General features: G+C 43.6%; 1 protein-coding gene across 3 annotated transcripts in view; it reads right to left on the bottom strand.

The window, feature by feature from the left end:
* actn2b (actinin, alpha 2b) overlaps positions 1–24,736 on the bottom strand; it is a 52,743-nt gene that overhangs the window by 23,900 nt on the left and 4,107 nt on the right. The window contains exons 3-7 of one of the 3 annotated variants that reach the window (XM_062059097.1): positions 6,644–6,758; positions 873–992; positions 711–797; positions 564–651; positions 302–380 (exon numbers count right to left, since the gene is read on the bottom strand). In XM_062059097.1, the coding sequence (XP_061915081.1) occupies positions 302–380; positions 564–651; positions 711–797; positions 873–992; positions 6,644–6,758 (489 nt within the window). Of the gene's footprint in view, positions 1–301; positions 381–563; positions 652–710; positions 798–872; positions 993–6,643; positions 6,759–24,736 lie in introns of those variants that run through there. The other 2 variants (XM_062059099.1, XM_062059100.1) reach the window with 2 other exon arrangements.

Here is a 24,736-nt window from a genome sequence, read left to right as displayed (position 1 = left end):
GTGAGCTCCAGCTCTTCAACATTCAAACCATTCCTACGTTCAAACTTTTGTTGTACATTCCTATAAAGTAGGATGTTGAATATGATGTACACCCCTGAATACAACCAAGGGCCAACGTTATTTCTATAAAGGCAGAATTCATCTTCCTACAATACAATGGCTGCTGTGTATTAAGAGTGTTTATATTAGCTCCTTCACAGCACAGGACAACAAATAAGTGCAAGAAGGGGGTGTGGTCAGTGGGTGTTAGATTTGAGTGCTGACACACAGCATCCCGGTTACGGGGTGACACACACCACACCTTGCTGAGCTTAGAGTAGTCCAGGAGGTCGGGTCTGTGTCTGTGAATCAGGGCGCAGAAGGCCAGGCCGTCCTTCCAGCTTAGTGAGCAGAGAGAGCCGACAATGTCAGGGACTTTCTTCCTCAAGTGTCACATTTGCAGGTGAGCTCAACTCAAGCTTGTGAAATGGTGACTTTTAAATGAGAAATATAGTGTATGTGCCACAACTGAACAATGGCTGTGAAATGTGTGGTGGAGTCAGTCCATGCTGTTGGTGACTCACCTGACATGGAAGTTCTGCACATTGACATTCCTGTAGGGGGCGGTCTTTCTCTGACACCACAAGAGGAGGCCTTCTTTGGCCGATGTTTCTGCACCGACAGTCGTACAATAGTGACTTTGTCACCGACACACACTTATCTTTTCTCACCTTCAACATTAATATCCTGAATGGCAAAGCGGAGGATGATGGTCCAGATCATTCCCAGCGTCATCTTTACGTTGCCGTCCACTATCTCTGTAAAAAGGAACCGTCTTGTTGAGCAAAACCAAAGCACCCTACTGCACATCTTAGGTGAGGCTTTTGTGGGACCTTCAGCTCCGATGGAGACCAGTTTGACTCCTTTGCTGGTGATGAAGTCCAGGGCTTTGTTGACGTTGGCGATCTTGTGAAAGCGCATCTTCCCTCGGTCAGGCTTGGGTAACCGCTCACCTGCACACGGGCCATAGAGGACATGTCAAAACTACTGCTATGTCAGGCTGCACCATCAATATCAGACACAATCATCAGGCTGATAGAAGGAAACATTACGTCATACAGATAACATCAAACTACTGCTATGTCAGGCTGCACCATCAATATCAGACACAATCATCAGGCTGATATCAAACATTGGACCGATATCAATATGGGATGTGGACACCCCGAGTCACTGTATGCTACTGGTGCATGATATCAAACATTGGACCGATATCAATATGGGATGTGGACACCCCGAGTCCCTGTATGCTACTGGTGCATGATATCAAACATTGGACCGATATCAATATGGGATGTGGACACCCCGAGTCCCTGTATAATACTGGTGCATGATATCAAACATTGGACCGATATCAATATGGGGTGTGGACACCCCGAGTCACTGTATGCTACTGGTGCATGATATCAAACATTGGACCGATATCAATATGGGATGTGGACACCCCGAGTCCCTGTATAATACTGGTGCATGATATCAAACATTGGACCGATATCAATATGGGGTGTGGACACCCCGAGTCACTGTATGCTACTGGTGCATGATATCAAACATTGGACCGATATCAATATGGGATGTGGACACCCCGAGTCACTGTATGCTACTGGTGCATGATATCAAACATTGGACCGATATCAATATGGGATGTGGACACCCCGAGTCACTGTATGCTACTGGTGCATGATATCAAACATTGGACCGATATCAATATGGGATGTGGACACCCCGAGTCACTGTATGCTACTGGTGCATGATATCAAACATTGGACCGATATCAATATGGGATGTGGACACCCCGAGTCCCTGTATAATACTGGTGCATGATATCAAACATTGGACCGATATCAATATGGGATGTGGACACCCCGAGTCACTGTATGCTACTGGTGCATGATATCAAACATTGGACCGATATCAATATGGGATGTGGACACCCCGAGTCCCTGTATAATACTGGTGCATGATATCAAACATTGGACCGATATCAATATGGGGTGTGGACACCCCGAGTCCCTGTATAATACTGGTGCATGATATCAAACATTGGACCGATATCAATATGGGATGTGGACACCCCCAGTCCCTGTATAATACTGGTGCACGATATCAAACATTGGACCGATATCAATATGGGATGTGGACACCCCCAGTCACTGTATAATACTGGTGCATGATATCAAACATTGGACCGATATCAATATGGGATGTGGACACCCCCAGTCCCTGTATAATACTGGTGCATGATATCAAACATTGGACCGATATCAATATGGGATGTGGACACCCCGAGTCACTGTATGCTACTGGTGCATGATATCAAACATTGGACCGATATCAATATGGGGTGTGGACACCCCCAGTCCCTGTATAATACTGGTGCATGATATCAAACATTGGACCGATATCAATATGGGGTGTGGACACCCCCAGTCCCTGTATAATACTGGTGCATGATATCAAACATTGGACCGATATCAATATGGGATGTGGACGCCCCGAGTCCCTGTATAATACTGGTGCATGATATCAAACATTGGACCGATATCAATATGGGGTGTGGACACCCCCAGTCCCTGTATAATACTGGTGCATGATATCAAACATTGGACCGATATCAATATGGGGTGTGGACACCCCCAGTCCCTGTATTATACTGGTGCATGATATCAAACATTGGACCGATATCAATATGGGATGTGGACACCCCGAGTCACTGTATGCTACTGGTGCATGATATCAAACATTGGACCGATATCAATATGGGATGTGGACACCCCGAGTCCCTGTATGCTACTGGTGCATGATATCAAACATTGGACCGATATCAATATGGGATGTGGACACCCCGAGTCACTGTATGCTACTGGTGCATGATATCAAACATTGGACCGATATCAATATGGGGTGTGGACACCCCGAGTCACTGTATGCTACTGGTGCATGATATCAAACATTGGACCGATATCAATATGGGATGTGGACACCCCGAGTCACTGTATGCTACTGGTGCATGATATCAAACATTGGACCGATATCAATATGGGATGTGGACACCCCGAGTCACTGTATGCTACTGGTGCATGATATCAAACATTGGACCGATATCAATATGGGATGTGGACACCCCGAGTCACTGTATGCTACTGGTGCATGATATCAAACATTGGACCGATATCAATATGGGATGTGGACACCCCGAGTCCCTGTATAATACTGGTGCATGATATCAAACATTGGACCAATATCAATATGGGATGTGGACACCCCGAGTCACTGTATGCTACTGGTGCATGATATCAAACATTGGACCGATATCAATATGGGATGTGGACACCCCGAGTCCCTGTATAATACTGGTGCATGATATCAAACATTGGACCGATATCAATATGGGGTGTGGACACCCCGAGTCCCTGTATAATACTGGTGCATGATATCAAACATTGGACCGATATCAATATGGGATGTGGACACCCCCAGTCCCTGTATAATACTGGTGCACGATATCAAACATTGGACCGATATCAATATGGGATGTGGACACCCCCAGTCACTGTATAATACTGGTGCATGATATCAAACATTGGACCGATATCAATATGGGATGTGGACACCCCCAGTCCCTGTATAATACTGGTGCATGATATCAAACATTGGACCGATATCAATATGGGATGTGGACACCCCGAGTCACTGTATGCTACTGGTGCATGATATCAAACATTGGACCGATATCAATATGGGGTGTGGACACCCCCAGTCCCTGTATAATACTGGTGCATGATATCAAACATTGGACCGATATCAATATGGGGTGTGGACACCCCCAGTCCCTGTATAATACTGGTGCATGATATCAAACATTGGACCGATATCAATATGGGATGTGGACGCCCCGAGTCCCTGTATAATACTGGTGCATGATATCAAACATTGGACCGATATCAATATGGGGTGTGGACACCCCCAGTCCCTGTATAATACTGGTGCATGATATCAAACATTGGACCGATATCAATATGGGGTGTGGACACCCCCAGTCCCTGTATAATACTGGTGCATGATATCAAACATTGGACCGATATCAATATGGGATGTGGACACCCCGAGTCACTGTATGCTACTGGTGCATGATATCAAACATTGGACCGATATCAATATGGGGTGTGGACACCCCGAGTCACTGTATGCTACTGGTGCATGATATCAAACATTGGACCGATATCAATATGGGATGTGGACACCCCGAGTCACTGTATGCTACTGGTGCATGATATCAAACATTGGACCGATATCAATATGGGATATGGACACCCCGAGTCCCCGTATAATACTGGTGCATGATATCAAACATTGGACCGATATCAATATGGGATGTGGACACCCTGAGTCACTGTATGCTACTGGTGCATGATATCAAACATTGGACCGATATCAATATGGGATGTGGACACCCCGAGTCACTGTATGCTACTGGTGCATGATATCAAACATTGGACCGATATCAATATGGGGTGTGGACACCCCGAGTCACTGTATGCTACTGGTGCATGATATCAAACATTGGACCGATATCAATATGGGATGTGGACACCCCGAGTCACTGTATGCTACTGGTGCATGATATCAAACATTGGACCGATATCAATATGGGATGTGGACACCCCGAGTCCCTGTATAATACTGGTGCATGATATCAAACATTGGACCGATATCAATATGGGATGTGGACACCCCGAGTCCCTGTATAATACTGGTGCATGATATCAAACATTGGACCGATATCAATATGGGATGTGGACACCCCGAGTCACTGTATGCTACTGGTGCATGATATCAAACATTGGACCGATATCAATATGGGATGTGGACACCCCCAGTCCCTGTATAATACTGGTGCATGATATCAAACATTGGACCGATATCAATATGGGGTGTGGACACCCCGAGTCACTGTATAATACTGGTGCATGATATCAAACATTGGACCGATATCAATATGGGATGTGGACACCCCGAGTCCCTGTATAATACTGGTGCATGATATCAAACATTGGACCGATATCAATATGGGGTGTGGACACCCCGAGTCACTGTATGCTACTGGTGCATGATATCAAACATTGGACCGATATCAATATGGGGTGTGGACACCCCGAGTCACTGTATGCTACTGGTGCATGATATCAAACATTGGACCGATATCAATATGGGATGTGGACACCCCCAGTCCCTGTATAATACTGGTGCATGATATCAAACATTGGACCGATATCAATATGGGGTGTGGACACCCCGAGTCCCTGTATAATACTGGTGCATGATATCAAACATTGGACCGATATCAATATGGGGTGTGGACACCCCGAGTCCCTGTATAATACTGGTGCATGATATCAAACATTGGACCGATATCAATATGGGATGTGGACACCCCGAGTCCCTGTATAATACTGGTGCATGATATCAAACATTGGACCGATATCAATATGGGATGTGGACACCCCGAGTCCCTGTATAATACTGGTGCATGATATCAAACATTGGACCGATATCAATATGGGATGTGGACACCCCCAGTCCCTGTATAATACTGATATCAAACATTGGACCGATATCAATATGGGATGTGGACACCCCCAGTCCCTGTATAATACTGGTGCATGATATCAAACATTGGACCGATATCAATATGGGGTGTGGACACCCCCAGTCCCTGTATAATACTGGTGCATGATATCAAACATTGGACCGATATCAATATGGGATGTGGACACCCCGAGTCCCTGTATAATACTGGTGCATGATATCAAACATTGGACCGATATCAATATGGGATGTGGACACCCCCAGTCCCTGTATAATACTGGTGCATGATATCAAACATTGGACCGATATCAATATGGGATGTGGACACCCCCAGTCCCTGTATAATACTGGTGCATGATATCAAACATTGGACCGATATCAATATGGGATGTGGACACCCCGAGTCCCTGTATAATACTGGTGCATGATATCAAACATTGGACCGATATCAATATGGGATGTGGACACCCCGAGTCCCTGTATAATACTGGTGCATGATATCAAACATTGGACCGATATCAATATGGGATGTGGACACCCCCAGTCCCTGTATAATACTGATATCAAACATTGGACCGATATCAATATGGGATGTGGACACCCCCAGTCCCTGTATAATACTGGTGCATGATATCAAACATTGGACCGATATCAATATGGGATGTGGACACCCCCAGTCACTGTATAATACTGGTGCATGATATCAAACATTGGACCGATATCAATATGGGATGTGGACACCCCGAGTCCCTGTATAATACTGGTGCATGATATCAAACATTGGACCGATATCAATATGGGGTGTGGACACCCCCAGTCCCTGTATAATACTGGTGCATGATATCAAACATTGGACCGATATCAATATGGGATGTGGACACCCCGAGTCCCTGTATAATACTGGTGCATGATATCAAACATTGGACCGATATCAATATGGGGTGTGGACACCCCGAGTCCCTGTATAATACTGATATCAAACAGCAAGCAAAAGACTTCTTTCAATGAGTCTGACCTGAGATGACTTCCAGAAGCAGCATGAGTTTGAGTCCGTTCCTTAAGTCTTCTTCAATGTTTTCAATTTGTGTGCCGGCTTTCCTCAGGTGGGAGTTACACCAGGCGGTGAAGGTCTACCCAAAAGCAGAGAGAAACAGAAGTCAATTAGCAGAATGTCATCTCACAGAAGTGAGTACAGCGCTCATTTCAACAAACCACCTTCTCCAAACTACTTGGATATCTTAGGACTCTTTTCCAAAATGAACCGCATCTCCCCAGGACTCATGCAGCCCTGGACTGACGCTACCGTCACCAAGACACAATGATCTTCTTTCTCGGTCAAGTATTTAGCCAAAAATGGCTGTGTGTTTTTCAGTCAATAGTAAATAGAAATTGTTGTACACTGACTACTCTAATGTATCTGCTAGTTTCATTTCTATACTATTGTCCTAAAGAGATGATGGGCTGTACTAAAAATGTCTGCCTACAAGTGTAAAATACTGTAGTAGTAATAGTAGTAGATTTACTAAAACAAAGTCTACTGTAAAGGTGAAAAATGGCCAACAACTATAATCCTAGCACGCTAGCAACAACTATAATCCTAGCACGCTAGCAACAACTATAATCCTAGCATGCTAGCAACAACTATAATCCTAGCACGCTAGCAACAACTATAATCCTAGCACGCTAGCAACAACTATAATCCTAGCACGCTAGCAACAACTATAATCCTAGCATGCTAGCAACAACTATAATCCTAGCACGCTAGCAACAACTATAATCCTAGCACGCTAGCAACAACTATAATCATAGCACGCTAGCAACAACTATAATCATAGCACGCTAGCAACAACTTTAATCATAGCACACTAGCAACAGCTATAATCATAGCACGCTAGCAACAACTATAATCCTAGCACGCTAGCAACAACTATAATCCTAGCATGCTAGCAACAACTATAATCCTAGCATGCTAGCAACAACTATAATCATAGCACGCTAGCAACAACTATAATCCTAGCACACTAGCAACAACTATAATCATAGCACGCTAGCAACAACTATAATCATAGCACGCTAGCAACAGCTATAATCATAGCATGCTAACAACAGCTATAATCCTAGCACGCTAGCAACAACTATAATCATAGCACGCTAGCAACAGCTATAATCATAGCACGCTAGCAACAACTATAATCCTAGAACGCTAGCAACAACTATAATCATAGCACGCTAGCAACAACTATAATCCTAGCAGGCTAGCAACAACTATAATCCTAGCACGCTAGCAACAACTATAATTCTAGCACGCTAGCAACAACTATAATCATAGCACGCTAGCAACAACTATAATCCTAGCACGCTAGCAACAACTATAATCCTAGCAACAAGACTTCATTGTATTCATTATTTGACTTTTGTCACCATTGACCTTTAGTGACATGATATGACCTTTAGTGACATGATATGACCTTTAGTGACATGATATGACCTTTAGTGACATGATATAAGTGTCCAATTGCACAGATCAGAACAAATGCACGGAGCGCTACGTGCTCTGTGAATGATTGCAAATCCAGTTCAAATAGGATTGTTGTCGTCTTTCTCCTCCTATTCTAGTAAATGTCTCTCACTGGCAAACAATGGTGTTCACGTGGATGAAGAGCTCAGCATTCTGGCTGATATCAAGTGCTAAATATAGAGCTGATATCAAGTGCTAAATATAGAGCTGATATCAAGTGCTAAATATAGAGTGTTCTGGTGTGCTTCATGATAAGACACCTGCCGGCAGGGAATAACGCAAAAAATAAAACATGAGTGAAAACGGAACATGGACAATTGTTGTCCATCACTTGATTGGTTCCAGTTGCAAAGGTGTTGTCTCACCTGTCCACCATCCTTCCAGGTCACACTTTGCAAAGGTGTTGTCTCACCTTATTGTATACTGACTGTTAGTATGTAACACTAACAGTCATACTCATATTTCACCTTATCTATGTAATCACCAGAGCCGAGTCGGGCGCTGGTGTAGACGTTAGACAGCTTTATTTCCACACACCGAACAGAAGTCCAACCCAACATATATGAACCCACCTGGCACTCCCCCTGGTGGTCACTGGGTGTAACCATGCAGACAAAACATACAGCTCAATACACAACATCCCTCCCCACTTATTCAGATTCACACCCACCTAAAACCACCCCTATTAACCCCAGCCTATAAAAACAGACTAGGCCATAAGCACTTAGAACGTGTGTTATGTGCAAAATGATGCTTTGTGCGAATCGGCGGTGTAACCATAAAATACATTGAAATACCCACTTAGGGGGCTATTGTAAATAGGGAACTCAAACTTAAACACATACATGCTTACTGAGGCCGGGGGGTAGACTACCCCCGAACCTCGGAATCAGTCAACAGGGATTATTCTGCCCCAAAACGTGACATGACTCTCTAACAACCCACGCCCCCCAGTTCAGAGATTAAGGCGGTCTGGAGCTCTGGTAACCCGGAGTGGATACCTCCGGCCTGGCGCGCCAACATCCGCTGTCCGTCTGGGTGACCCTCCTGGCTCAGGGGCGACTGTCCCGGTTCCCAGAGCATCCCCTCTTGCCGGAGAAGGGGGGGGGGGGAACAACCGGCTGGGTCCCAATTGTCAGTTCACTCAGCACAGCTGGTTGCTCTGGACCAGTGGGAACCAAAAGCGCACGGTCACCGGCTCTCATCTGCTCTGTGTGACGTCTCCAGAGAGCGCCTGCCCCCACATCCACGGAGTAGGATACCGGTCCCTCTTGTGATGCCACCAGTCCAGGCATCCACTTCTCCTCCCCCCGTCGATAATCACGCACCAGCACGGCCTCCCCCACTGCAAACCGTCTGTCCTTAGCCACCAGATCTCTGCGTTCTCGTTGGCCCTCCTGCGCCAGCTCCACCGTAGCCGACACGTTCGGCTTCACAAGGTCCAAGCGAGAGCAAAGCCGACGGCGCCGGAAGAGCATAGCCGGAGACTCACTCGTCGTCATGTGAGGCGCATTCCTGTAGCTGAGTAAAAATGCCTCCACTCGATGTTGCAGCGTAAATGTTCCCCTAGACGCTTTCAATGAACGTTCCAGCGTCTGCACAAAACGCTCTGCTTGACCGTTCGTGGCGGGGTGAAACGGCGCTGACCTTTTGTGCTTCACTCCGTTTGCCCGGAGAAATGCCCCGAACTCTGCCGATGTGAATTGTGGCCCATTGTCACTAACCAGTGTCTCTGGTACTCCGTTGCGGGCAAACATACTCCTCAGGGCCTGTACAGTCTTCTCCGTCGTCGTCGTTTTCATCACCTGTACTTCCGGCCACTTAGAGTACGCATCTACCACCACCAAGAACATGTGTCCTTCGAACGGCCCCGCAAAGTCCACATGGATCCGTTGCCATGGAGATCCCGGCCACGGCCAGGTGTGCAGTGGGGAGAGCGCCGGGTTCTTTTGGTTCCGTTGACACGTAGAGCATGTCCTGGCCTGCTGTTCAATCTGGGCGTCTAACCCCGGCCACCAGACATGGCTCCGTGCGATGGCCTTCATCTTGACCATGCCCGGGTGCCTGGCATGTAGTTCCTTCAAAAGCTGCGGTCTCAACGCTGGAGGCACCACCACTCTACTGCCCCATAGCAAACACCCCTGGATCACCGTCAGTTCGTCTCGTCGCATGTAGAAGGGTGCCAACGCGTCATTCTGCCCAACTGTTCCAACAAACTGGCCTGACACTACCATATCTACTACCCTAGAGAGCACTGGGTCATATTTAGTTCCCTTCCTAATATCTTCACTGTCCACTGGGAGTGTCTCAAGGTGATGTACTGTCACCCTATCTACTGCGTCTGGTTTTCCCCATGCGCTACCTGCAGTGGCAACCGTGAGAGACCATCTGCATTCCCATGATCTGCTGCTTTCCTGTATTGGATTGTGTAGTTGTGTGCCGCTAACACTAACGCCCACCGCTGTAGTCGTGCGGCCGCCATAGGTGGCGTCGCCTTACTGGGACTCAATATACTTGTCAGCGGTCTGTGATCTGTGAGTAGTGTAAAATGGCACCCGTACAAATAGGCGTGGAATTTACGTACCCCAAAAATAATTCCCAGCGCCTCCCTTTCAATCTGAGCATAATTTTGCTCTGCCTTGCTCAGTGTCCTAGAGGCAAAGGCTATGGGTCTCTCCTCACCACCGGGCATCACGTGCGAAAGTACCGTGCCCACCCCATACGGCGACGCGTCACTTGCTATCCGCAGGGGCAACCTGGGGTCATAATGCGTTAGCACCTGTTCTGATTGCAAATGGTCTTTTGCTGCCTTAAAGGCTTTCTCACACTCTGGTGACCACTTCCATGCCACTCCGGTGTGCAACAGCTCATGTAACGGGCTGAGCATGGTTGCCATGTTTTTAACAAAATGCCCATAATAGTTTATAAGGCCCAAAAAAGAACGAAGCTGACTCACATTAATGGGGGCTGGGGCCTCCGCTATGGCCTTAAGCTTCTCTGGGGACTTATGTAGCCCTTTTTTTTATCAATGACATGCCCCAAATATTCTAATGAACTCTTGAAGAATTCACATTTCTCCTTCTGTACTCGCAAACAGAATTTTCCCAATCGGCCCAACACTGCATCTAAGTTTTTTAGGTGATCTGCATCGTTCTCCCCAGTCACCAAAATGTCGTCCAGGAAACAATGGACGTTGGGGAGGCCCTGCAACACTTGGTCCATGACTCGCTGAAAGATTGACGGCGCAGAGGTGATCCCGAAGGGAAGACGGTTATAGCAAAACATTCCCTTCTGCGTGGTAATGGTCAGATATTTACAGGAGCTTTCCTGAACCGGCACCTGTAAATATGCGTTCGCCAGATCTAATTTGCTGAAACGCTGCCCCCCTGCCAGCGATGCGAAAAGATCTTCTATGCTCGGAATGGGGTAGTGTTCAGCACAAAGCGCGGGATTCAAGGTCACTTTAAAATCTCCGCATATACGTACTTTCCCATTTTTTTTTACAATGGGTACAATTGGAGTAGCCCATTCACTAAACTGTACTGGAGACAGTACACCGCCCTGTTCCAAACGCTCTAATTCCTCCTCCACCTTCGGCCGAAGTGCATACGGCACCGACCGTGCTTGGAAGAACTTCGGTTGATGCACCGGCTTGAGGGTTAACGCCACCTCAAAGCCCTTTAGTGTACCTAGACCTTCTTGGAACACCCTGGCATGGCTGTCTAGTACTGTCGCCATTGTGCGGTCTTCCTGTATGGGATGTGTAGCTCGAACAGTTTTAATCATTGTCCAATCTAACTTTACTTTTCGCAACCATTCTCGTCCAAAAAGAGAGAGAGCGTCACCCTTAACCACATACAGGGGGAGACGTGCCCGTTGTTTGTTGAGACGCACGTCTACTTTTATTACCCCCAAGGGTGTCATAACCTGGCCTGTATACGATCTCAACAGTAGGTTGGTGGTACGGAGGCGTAACTGGCTAAATTTAGCATTGGATAGTTTTTCTGCCGCACCTGTGTCTAACTCCATTTCTATAGTTTGTCCCTCCACTTTGGGTCTAACCCAGATAATGCTATCATGTTTAACGCTTTTTTCTACCTCCACTACATGTAAGCCTCCCACCCCATCTGAATCTGTTGTCTCTGGGTCGCTGGGCTTAGTCTCCGCCTCTACCTGATCGGCCCTCTTTTTGAATTTTCCTTTCGTTTTCTGTCCCTTTTTAAGCCCAAATAGATGTGTTGTCTTCGGTCCCCCTTTATCCTCCCTGCACATACGAGCTATGTGCCCCCTTTTTCCACAATTGTGGCAGGACTGGTCCTTGTAAAAACATTCCTCCATTTTGTGATTTCCTCTACCACAACGAGTGCATTTACGGCCCGGTGGCAAGGAGAGAGAGACAGCGTTCACCTTCTGTGAGCTACTAAGCTGTTGAGATTCTCGTGCCACTGTTTCTATTGAAACTGCTAGTTCAACTGCTCTTTGGTATGTTAAATCCTTCTCTGTTAACAGCCTCTTTTTAATCGACTCACTGTTCAACCCACACACTAACCTGTCTCTTAGTGCATCCTGCAGGTAAGCTCCAAATTCACAGTGCTCTGATAATTTTTTTAGATCTGTTACATACTGTGTAATAGTTTCCCCCTCCCCCTGATCTCTCTTATGAAATCTATATCTCTCCGCTATCACTATGGGCTTTGGGGAGAAATGTGCTTGCAACAATGTCACTACCTCATCATAGGTTTTCATGCCCGGCTTGGCTTCTCTGGGGCGATGAGGCTGCGCAGTAGACCGTACGTCGCCGGTCCCATCACGCTGAAAAACACCGGCAGCTTCCTCCCCTCATTCAGTCCATTTGCTGCCACGAAGTGCTCAAACCTCTCCACGTATGTCGACCACTGCTCCGTCGACTCATCAAAGGCGTCCATCTGTCCCAGGATGCCCGCCATGCTCGCAGGTCGTCCCGACGTGAGCCGTACCCCCGCTGCTATGCGGAGCTAATGCTAACCAAGCTAAGCTAACGCTAGCCGTCGATAAACTCCGCCGATTCACCGCCACCCGCCTCTTAACCCGTCGGCAGGCGCATCCGTGCTCGTCGCCAATTATTGTATACTGACTGTTAGTATGTAACACTAACAGTCATACTCATATTTCACCTTATCTATGTAATCACGAGAGCCGAGTCGGGCGCTGGTGTAGACGTTAGACAGCTTTATTTCCACACACCGAACGGAAGTCCAACCCAACATATATGAACCCACCTGGCACTCCCCCTGGTGGTCACTGGGTGTAACCATGCAGACAAAACATACAGCTCAATACACAACACACCTGTCCAACATCCTTCCAGGTCACACTTTGCAAAGGTGTTGTCTCACCTGTCCACCATCCTTCCAGGTCACACTTTGCAAAGGTGTTGTCTCACCTGTCCACCATCCTTCCAGGTCACACTTTGCAAAGGTGTTGTCTCACCTGTCCACCATCCTTCCAGGTCACACTTTGCAAAGGTGTTGTCTCACCTGTCCACCATCCTTCCAGGTCACACTTCTACCAACGCTAAGCTACAGACACGTTACAGTACTTTTAAAGAGGAACTGCACTTCTTTTGGAATCGTTCAATCATTACGAGAGACAGGAAGACAAAAAGTTTCTGTTTTTTTAGCATTCTGACATGTAAAAGTTGGCTAGTTCATGGTGGCTAGCAATGCAGCTAATGTTAGCAATCAATTCTATCTCTAAATCACTTTCAAAATACATTCGAAGAGAGTCAACAATACTTCATACTTACACGTTGTGTAACATGTATAATAACAAACTGTACAACATTGTTATTATAAGAGTGAACACTGAGGAACTATTTTTCTAGTGTACTAACACATCGACATGCTACGGCATTAGCCGTAAAAGCTAACTACGGCAAGAGATAAGCTAGCTTCTACAACAACACAAAACATGTTAGAGTTAGTAAGTGATAGAACAATCTTAGAGTTAGTAACACACAACACTGGGTGCAGTGTATGATCTGTGAGGTAAACACGCTGTGCCACACCTAAACATTAGAAATGTGCAGTGTATGATGTGTGAGGTAAACACGCTGTGCCACACCTAAACATTAGAAATGTGCAGTGTATGATCTGTGACGTAAACACGCTGTGCCACACCTAAACATTAGAAATGTGCAGTGTATGATCTGTGACGTAAACACGCTGTGCCACACCTAAACATTAGAAATGTGCAGTGTATGATCTGTGACGTAGACACGCTGTGCCACACCTAAACATTAGAAATGTGCAGTGTATGATCTGTGACGTAAACACGCTGTGCCACACCTAAACATTAGAAATGTGCAGTGTATGATCTGTGACGTAAACACGCTGTGCCACACCTAAACATTTGAAATGTGCAGTGTATGATCTGTGAGGTAAACACGCTGTGCCACACCTAAACATTAGAAATGTGCAGTGTATGATGTGTGACGTATACACGCTGTGCCACACCTAAACATTAGAAATGTGCAGTGTATGATCTGTGACGTAAACACGCTGTGCCACACCTAAACATTAGAAATGTGCAGTGTATGATCTGTGACGTAAACACGCTGTGCCACACCTAAACATTAGAAATGTGCAGTGTATGATCTGTGACGTAAACACGCTGTGCCACACCTAAACATTTGAAATGTGCAGTGTATGATCTGTGAGGTAAACACGCTGTGCCACACCTAAACATTAGAAATGTGCAGTGTATGATCTGTGACGTAAACACGCTGTGCCACACCTAAACATTAGAAATGTGCAGTGTATGATCTGTGACGTAGACACGCTGTGCCACACCTAAACATTAGAAATGTGCAGTGTATGATCTGTGACGTAAACACGCTGTGCCACACCTAAACATTAGAAATGTGCAGTGTATGATCTGTGACGTAAACACGCTGTGCCACACCTAAACATTAGAAATGTGCAGTGTATGATCTGTGACGTAGACACGCTGTGCCACACCTAAACATTAGAAATGTGCAGTGTATGATCTGTGACGTAAACACGCTGTGCCACACCTAAACATTAGAAATGTGCAGTGTATGATCTGTGACGTAAACACGCTGTGCCACACCTAAACATTTGAAATGTGCAGTGTATGATCTGTGAGGTAAACACGCTGTGCCACACCTAAACATTAGAAATGTGCAGTGTATGATCTGTGAGGTAAACACGCTGTGCCACACCTAAACATTTGAAATGTGCAGTGTATGATCTGTGACGTAAACACGCTGTGCCACACCTAAACATTAGAAATGTGCAGTGTATGATCTGTGAGGTAAACACGCTGTGCCACACCTAAACAGTACGTGCCAAACGTGAGCTTTCACTACTAAACCAGGCAAAATGCCGTAAAAAAAAATGTAATGAAGCCTCGGGGCAGCAATGACTTTCCTCGAATATATTTTGTAATCAAATTACTCGAGGAATCGTTTCATCTCTACTGTACATTCTACTATATTTTGTTTTTTATACAATCGTTCTGATATAAAAGTGCACTTTTCTTTTTAAAAAGGTATGTTACATGTTAAAATTGTGCCTAAATGGGCAACGTTTCACAACAGAAGTTTTTGGAGGTATGAGCTGTGTCACAGATTCTAACTTCAACCACTGTATTCTACATTTAAGATTGTGTTGAGATAAGTAAAACTAGAATAAACAAACAGATTAAACATTTTAAAAGCCGCTGAACAAAAAGAACATATTGTGATGCTAATATCATTCAAAAAGAAGGTTTGTGGGTTTTTATTCACCCCGAGAGAATTTGAAAAATAATAGATCAAATAATAATAAAAAGAATATACAATATATATATACATAAATAAGATGGATCAAACACATCGGGCGGTATAGCTCGGTTGGTAGAGTGGCCGTGCCAGCAACTTGAGGGTTCCAGGTTCGATGCCCGCTTCAGCCAACCTAGTCACTGCCGTTGTGTCCTTGGGCAAGACACTTGACCCACCTGCTCCCACCCACACTGCTTTAAATGGAACTTAGATATTGGCTTTAACTATGTAAAGCGCTTTAAGTCACTAGAGAAAAGCGCTATATAAATATAATTGACTTCACAAATGTAAATAAACATAAGAAGTGAAGCTGAAAATGTGACCTGACTAGAGCTTTGCAGCTTCCATCACATTTCACAGCCAGAGTCCCTCTTGGGCTGCTGCCACCCTTGTTAAGAACCTCGGGCGGCTGTCACACCAAATTGGACGGGGATACAGTCGCTCAATTCAAAGCCACTTTTCCCAGTACTGCGACTCCCTCTGCGGCGCCACTGACCAGTGACGCATTTGTCTAAAAATATTGCTGACTGACGTACAGCGAGGAGAGAGCCTGTTAGTCTACCCGCTGATGCTGGTCAAGCATGCTGGTAATCATTCATAGCTAAACTTGATAGCATTAAATTGGTGTGTGCATGCTGGTAATCATTCATAGCTAAACTTGATAGCATTAAATTGGTGTGTGCATGCTGGTAATCATTCATAGCTAAACTTCATAGCATTAAATTGTTGTGTGCATGCTGGTAATCATTCATAGCTAAACTTGATAGCATTAAATTGGTGTGTGCATGCTGGTAATCATTCATAGCTAAACTTCATAGCATTGAATTGGTGTGTGCATGCTGGTAATCATTCATAGCTAAACTTCATAGCATTGAATTGGTGTGTGCATGCTGGTAATCATTCATAGCTAAACTTGATAGCATTAAATTGGTGTGTGCATGCTGGTAATCATTCATAGCTAAACTTCATAGCATTAAATTGGTGTGTGCATGCTGGTAATCATTCATAGCTAAACTTCATAGCATTAAATTGGTGTGTGCATGCTGGTAATCATTCATAGCTAAACTTCATAGCATTAAATTGGTGTGTGCATACTGGTAATCATTCATAGCTAAACTTCATAGCATTAAATTGGTGTGTGCATGCTGGTAATCATTCATAGCTAAACTTGATAGCATTAAATTGGTGTGTGCATGCTGGTAATCATTCATAGCTAAACTTGATAGCATTAAATTGGTGTGTGCATGCTGGTAATCATTCATAGCTAAACTTCATAGCATTAAATTGGTGTGTGCATGCTGGTAATCATTCATAGCTAAACTTGATAGCATTAAATTGGTGTGTGCATGCTGGTAATCATTCATAGCTAAACTTGATAGCATTAAATTGGTGTGTGCATGCTGGTAATCATTCATAGCTAAACTTGATAGCATTAAATTGGTGTGTGCATGCTGGTAATCATTCATAGCTAAACTTCATAGCATTAAATTGGTGTGTGCATGCTGGTAATCATTCATAGCTAAACTTGATAGCATTAAATTGGTGTGTGCATGCTGGTAATCATTCATAGCTAAACTTCATAGCATTAAATTGCTTCTTTGAAGCACAAAGTGCAGTGCAGAATCACAAACAAGTTGAACTGGCTGAAGTAATGTTCTTAATAGTAATAGTAATTTTAATAGTAATAGTAAAAGTAATAGTAAAAGTAATAGTAATGTTCTTTCCTCACTTTAAAACCCTACATGGTAAAAAAAACCACCATGAATTCAACCAAAACTAAAAACACAGACACAAAAAACCTTATTGCAAACTGGTGTTTGTTTACTCAACAGTGGCTTTTTTGGGAGCCTTATAAAACAAAAACATTCAAAATTTGTCTTTTTTTCACCGACATCATTCATCTTGTAAAACAGTAGTCTGTGTGAAGGCCAAATACAAAGTCAGACAATATATGAATGGAAATATACAGTGTAGTACAAACCCCGTTTCCATATGAGTTGGGAAATGGTGTTAGATGTAAATATAAACAGAATACAATGATTTGCAAATCCTTTTCAAGCCATATTCAGTTGAATATGCTACAAAGACAACATATTTCATGTTCAAACTCATAAACTTTATTTTTGTTGCAAATAATCATTAACTTTAGAATGTCATGGCTGCAACACGTGACAAAGTAGTTGGGAAAGGGCATGTTCACCAGTGTGTTACATGGCCTTTCCTTTGAACAACACTCAGTTTTGGTTTGGGAAGTGAGGAGACACATTTTTGAAGTGGAATTCTTTCCCATTCTTGCTTGATGTACAGCTTAAGTTGTTCAACAGTCCGGGGGTCTCCCTTCTGCTATTTTAGGTGCCACACATTTTCAATGTCTGGACTACAGGCAGGCCAGTCTAGTACCCGCACTCTTTTACTATGAAGCCACATTGATGTAACACGTGGCTTGGCATTGTCTTGCTGAAATAAGCAGGGGCGTCCATGGTAACGTTGCTTGGATGGCAACATATGTTGCTCCAAAAGCTGTATGTACCTTTCAGCATTAATGGTGCCTTCACAGATGTGTAAGTTACCCATGTCTTGGCCACTAATACACCCCCATACCATCACGCATGCTGCCTTTTACACTTTGCGCCTAGAACAATCCGGATGGTTCTTTTCCTCTTTGGTCCGGAGGACACAACGTCCACAGTTTCCAAAAACAATTTGAAATGTGGACTCGTCAGACCACAGAACACTTTTCCACTTTGTATCAGTCCATCTTAGATGAGCTCAGGCCCAGCGAAGCCGACGGCGTTTCTGGGTGTTGTTGATAAACGGTTTTCGCCTTGCATAGGAGAGTTTTAACTTGCACTTACAGATGTAGCGACCAACTGTAGTTAATGGCAGTGGCTTTCTGAAGTGTTCCTGAGCTCATGTGGTGATATCCTTTACACACACTTGTTGATGCAGTACAGCCTGAGGGATGGAAGGTCACGGGCTTAGCTGCTTACGTGCAGTGATTTCTCCACATTCTCTCAACCCTTTGATGATATTACGGAGCGTAGATGGTGAAATCCCTAAATTCCTTGCAATAGCTGCTTGAGAAAGGTTGTTCTTAAACTGTTCAACAATTTGCTCAGGCATTTGTTGACAAAGTGGTGACCCTCGCCCCATCCTTGTTTGTGAATGACTGAGCATTTCATGGAATCTACTTTTATAGCCAATCATGGCACCCACCTGTTCCCAATTAGCCTGTTCACCTGTGGGATGTTCCAAATAAGTGTTTGATGAGCATTCCTCAACTTTATCAGTATTTATTGCCACCTTTCCCAACTTCTTTGTCACGTGTTGCTGCCATCAAATTATAAAGTTAATTATTATTTGCAAAAAAATAAATAAAGTGTATGAGTGTGAACATGAAATATGTTGTCTTTGTAGCATATTCAACTGAATATGGCTTGAAAAGGATTTGCAAATCATTGTATTCCGTTTATATTTACATCTAACACCATGTGCAAATACTACTAGCATAATAGTGGTGGCTTTGAAGCAGAGAAAGTCCAAGTGGATGATCATCTGCAGCTGGCTGTTGGTGGGGAACATTGAAGTCTCTGCACGTTCTACAACAACATTACTTGCTAGTCCTTTTTAATTAGGAGAAGTCATAAAAAAGTCTCTAGACACAAATTCTCAAAGTACATTAAGCAGCAACATATGAAAATAGAGCAAACCAATGTTAACTTTTGTTAATGTACAGTAAGTATACATTTTATGAGCCTTTTTAAATAACATTTTATAGCAAATTATACGATGATGCCATGGTGACCACACCCCCACCACCACAAAGATTATATATGTGTATATATATATATATATATATATATATATATATATATATATATATATATATATATATATATATATATATATATATATATATATATATATATATATATGTTATGATATATGCAATATATTGCCAAAAGTATGGTGGCCAGCCATCCAAATGATGAGAACCAGGTGTCCTAATCACTAATCCCAGGTGTATCAAATCCAGCACTTAGGCATGGAGACTGTTTCTACAAACATTTGTGAAAGAATGGGCCGCTCTCAGTGATTTCCAGCGTGGAACTGTCACAGGATGCCACCTGTGCAACAAATCCAGTCCTGAAATGTCCTCGCTCCTAAATATTCCAAAGTGAACTTTATTCTAAGAAAAGTGAAGAGTTTGTGAACAACAGCAAGTCAGCCACCAAGTGGTAGGCCAGGTAAAGTGACAGAGAGGTCAGCATAGTGCAAAGTGGTAGGCCAGGTAAAGTGACAGAGAGGTCAGCATAGTGCAAAGTGGTAGGCCAGGTAAAGTGACAGAGAGGTCAGCATAGTGCACAGACTTTCTGCACAGTCAGAGCTCCAAACTTCATGTCACCCTCCAATTAGCCCACGTACAGTACGCAGAGAGCTTCATGGAATGGCTTTCCATGGCCGAGCAGCTGTATCTAAGCCATACATCAGCAAGTCCAATGCAAAGCGTGGGATGCAGTGGTGTAAAGGACATCACCACTGGACTCTAGAGCAGTGGACACGCCTTCTCTGGACTGATGAATCACACTTTTACATCTGATGAAGCAGTCTGGCTTTGGAAGTTGCCAGGACAACGCTACATTTCAGACTGCATTGTACTGAGTGTGACATTTGGTGGAGGAGGAATTATGGTGTGGGGTTGTTTTCCAGGAGTTGGGCTTGGCCCCTTAGTTCCAGTGAAAGGAACTTTGAATGCTCCAGGATACCAAAACATGTTGGACAATTACATGGGATGACACTTCAAGGTCATATGTGAGTCAAGGCAGGTGGACAAATACTTTTGGCAATATACTGTATATATATATATATATATATATATATATATATATATATATATATATATATATATATATATATATATATATATATATATATATATATATATATATATATATATATATATCCCCATCAATCCATTTTCTACCCCTTGTCCCCGCGGGGGATGCTGGAGCCTATCCCAGCTGCACTCAGGCAGAAGGCGGGATACACCCTGGACAAGTCACCACCTCATCACAGGGCCAACACAGATGTACAACATTCACACACTAGGGACCATTTAGTGTTGCCATCATACTATGTGCATGTCTTTGGAGGTGGGAGGGGCCTATCCCCAGGTGCATGTCTTTGGAGGTGGGAGGGGCCTATCCCCAGGTGCATGTCTTTGGAGGTGGGAGGATATATATATATATATATATATATATATATATATATATATATATATATATATATATATGTATATATAAGTGTGTATATATATATGTATATATTTTGTATGATGGTGTATATTTTAACTGTCCATAAGCTGTGTGCTCCTTGGATGACCTTTTTGCAGAACGGACTCTGATATTAATAAAAGAAACAATAATGAAATACAAAACTATGTCTGTCTGTAAATAAATAAATACAAATAAATAAAAGGTGGGGACTTCAGTTTCGTCTGACATGACGCATGAGGGCGGTCTGAACTTGAATTGTACGACCTGAGGGGCATCCAAATAGTGTTTCCACTGTAAAAGGCCAAACATTTGTCATCCTGTCGGGGCCAATATGAGGTTAAAGAGCCGGCAGTTGTGCAAGAAGCTCTAAAATCAAATGAGACTGTGGGAGGGCTGAGGCTATATCCAGTGTGCTAGCATGCTAGTGCAATATTTTCTATGTGGTCTCTATAAACAAAAGAATTCCGCTCCAAGGACAGCAGATTAGTGCTACTATAATGCCCGCATGGTGGCCCGCGTTAAAATTAGACGCAGCGTCCATTCTAAATCCCAAGAGCGTCATCAAGTGTTGGAAGCATCTGTTGACAGCTCGCATTCCACGCGTATCACCCGAGAGGAAGAGCCGCTGGAAGGCAGCAGGCTATTGTTGGACAACTGGTACCCAGCCCCACTATTGTCTGTCCAGGGCCCGTTAGCTCCATCAAGTTGGGAAGTTACTATTGTTAGACAACTGGTACCCAGCCCCACTATTGTCTGTCCAGGGCCCGTTAGCTCCATCAAGTTGGGAAGTTACTATTGTTAGACAACTGGTACCCAGCCCCACTATTGTCTGTCCAGGGCCCGTTAGCTCCATCAAGTTGGGAAGTTACTATTGTTAGACAACTGGTACCCAGCCCCACTATTGTCTGTCCAGGGCCCGTTAGCTCCATCAAGTTGGGAAGTTACTATTGTTAGACAACTGGTACCCAGCCCCACTATTGTCTGTCCAGGGCCCGTTAGCTCCATCAAGTTGGGAAGTTACTATTGTTAGACAACTGGTACCCGGCCCCACTATTGTCTGTCCAGGGCCCGTTAGCTCCATCAAGTTGGGAAGTTACTATTGTTAGACAACTGGTACCCGGCCCCACTATTGTCTGTCCAGGGCCCGTTAGCTCCATCAAGTTGGGAAGTTACTATTGTTAGACAACTGGTACCCGGCCCCACTATTGTCTGTCCAGGGCCCGTTAGCTCCATCAAGTTGGGAAGTTACTATTGTTAGACAACTGGTACCTGGCCCCACTATTGTCTGTCCAGGGCCCGTTAGCTCCATCAAGTTGGGAAGTTACTATTGTTAGACAACTGGTACCTGGCCCCACTATTGTCTGTCCAGGGCCCGTTAGCTCCATCAAGTTGGGAAGTTACTATTGTTAGACAACTGGTACCCGGCCCCACTATTGTCTGTCCAGGGCCCGTTAGCTCCATCAAGTTGGGAAGTTACTATTGTTAGACAACTGGTACCCAGCCAGTACTAGTACTAGTACCATTGAATCTCCTTTATTTCTTTCCTTGTTTTGGGAAAGCCCCAACTTATAAGTCACTAATACTAGTACTAGTACCATTGAATCTCCTTTCTTTCTTTGCCAGGAACTCCCAAATATGCAATTCTTACTTTTTACACCTGCTTCTCATGCCTTTAAATTGTGGATAGGTGTGGATGTGAGAATAAATGCTTGTCACTATTTGATTGCCTGGCCAGGTTGTCCCTCTCAAAGAGGCTCCAGTTCACCTTTGACCCAAATGAGGACAGTATGGGAAATGGGAGGGAAAACTTGAGTAAAATATCTCTGCTTCTCTTTCTACTGCTACATACAAGTAATGCATAAATTGGGTGTTTATTATACATTTATAATTTTAAGTGAGGACAGAGAAAATGTGCCCCCCGTAGAAATGTGCTACCCGACGCTACTGAGCATGCGCATCAACGCTCAAGTATTAACTGAATAATCAGAGCAATTAAGGTGAAAAATGTTCATATACTGTGGTTATTTTGAGCATTTTTTACAACGGTATAAACCTTGATTAACTTAAAATGCATGACAGAATGAATGTCAACAAGAAGCATTTTGACAAGCTTATATATGGATCATTATTTTATTTTTTTGAATTACAAAAGCAATTTTCTGAAAATGTCCTAATTAGGTCCATTAGTTGTGTTGGATTAGGCAACTTTTCTGAAAATGTCCTAATTAGGTCCATTAGTTGTGTTGCATTAGGCAACTTTTCTGAAAATGTCCTAATTAGGTCCATTAGTTGTGTTGGATTAGGCAACTTTTCTGAAAATGTCCTAATTAGGTCCATTAGTTGTGTTGGATTAGGCAACTTTTCTGAAAATGTCCTAATTAGGTCCATTAGTTGTGTTGGATTAGGCAACTTTTCTGAAAATGTCCTAATTAGGTCCATTAGTTGTGTTGCATTAGGCAACTTTTCTGAAAATGTCCTAATTAGGTCCATTAGTTGTGTTGGATTAGGCAACTTTTCTGAAAATGTCCTAATTAGGTCCATTAGTTGTGTTGCATTAGGCAACTTTTCTGAAAATGTCCTAATTAGGTCCATTAGTTGTGTTGGATTAGGCAACTTTTCTGAAAATGTCCTAATTAGGTCCATTAGTTGTGTTGGATTAGGCAACTTTTCTGAAAATGTCCTAATTAGGTCCATTAGTTGTGTTGGATTAGGCAACTTTTCTGAAAATGTCCTAATTAGGTCCATTAGTTGTGTTAGATTAGGCAACTTTTCTGAAAATGTCCTAATTAGGTCCATTAGTCGTGTTGGATTAGGCAACTTTTCTGAAAATGTCCTAATTAGGTCCATTAGTCGTGTTGGATTAGGCAACTTTTCTGAAAATGTCCTAATTAGGTCCATTAGTCGTGTTGGATTAGGCAACTTTTCTGAAAATGTCCTAATTAGGTCCATTAGTTGTGTTGGATTAGGCAACTTTTCTGAAAATGTCCTAATTAGGTCCATTAGTTGTGTTGGCTTAGGCAACTTTTCTGAAAATGTCCTAATTAGGTCCATTAGTCGTGTTGGATTAGGCAACTTTTCTGAAAATGTCCTAATTAGGTCCATTAGTTGTGTTGGATTAGGCAACTTTTCTGAAAATGTCCTAATTAGGTCCATTAGTTGTGTTGGCTTAGGCAACTTTTCTGAAAATGTCCTAATTAGGTCCATTAGTCGTGTTGGATTAGGCAACTTTTCTGAAAATGTCCTAATTAGGTCCATTAGTTGTGTTGGATTAGGCAACTTTTCTGAAAATGTCCTAATTAGGTCCATTAGTTGTGTTGGATTAGGCAACTTTTCTGAAAATGTCCTAATTAGGTCCATTAGTTGTGTTGCATTAGGCAACTTTTCTGAAAATGTCCTAATTAGGTCCATTAGTTGTGTTGGATTAGGCAACTTTTCTGAAAATGTCCTAATTAGGTCCATTAGTTGTGTTGGATTAGGCAACTTTTCTGAAAA

This window comes from Entelurus aequoreus, linkage group LG09 (assembly GCF_033978785.1).
Source record: "Entelurus aequoreus isolate RoL-2023_Sb linkage group LG09, RoL_Eaeq_v1.1, whole genome shotgun sequence".
Lineage (NCBI taxonomy): Eukaryota > Metazoa > Chordata > Actinopteri > Syngnathiformes > Syngnathidae > Entelurus > Entelurus aequoreus.
This window is presented reverse-complemented; position numbering and strand designations above follow the sequence as displayed.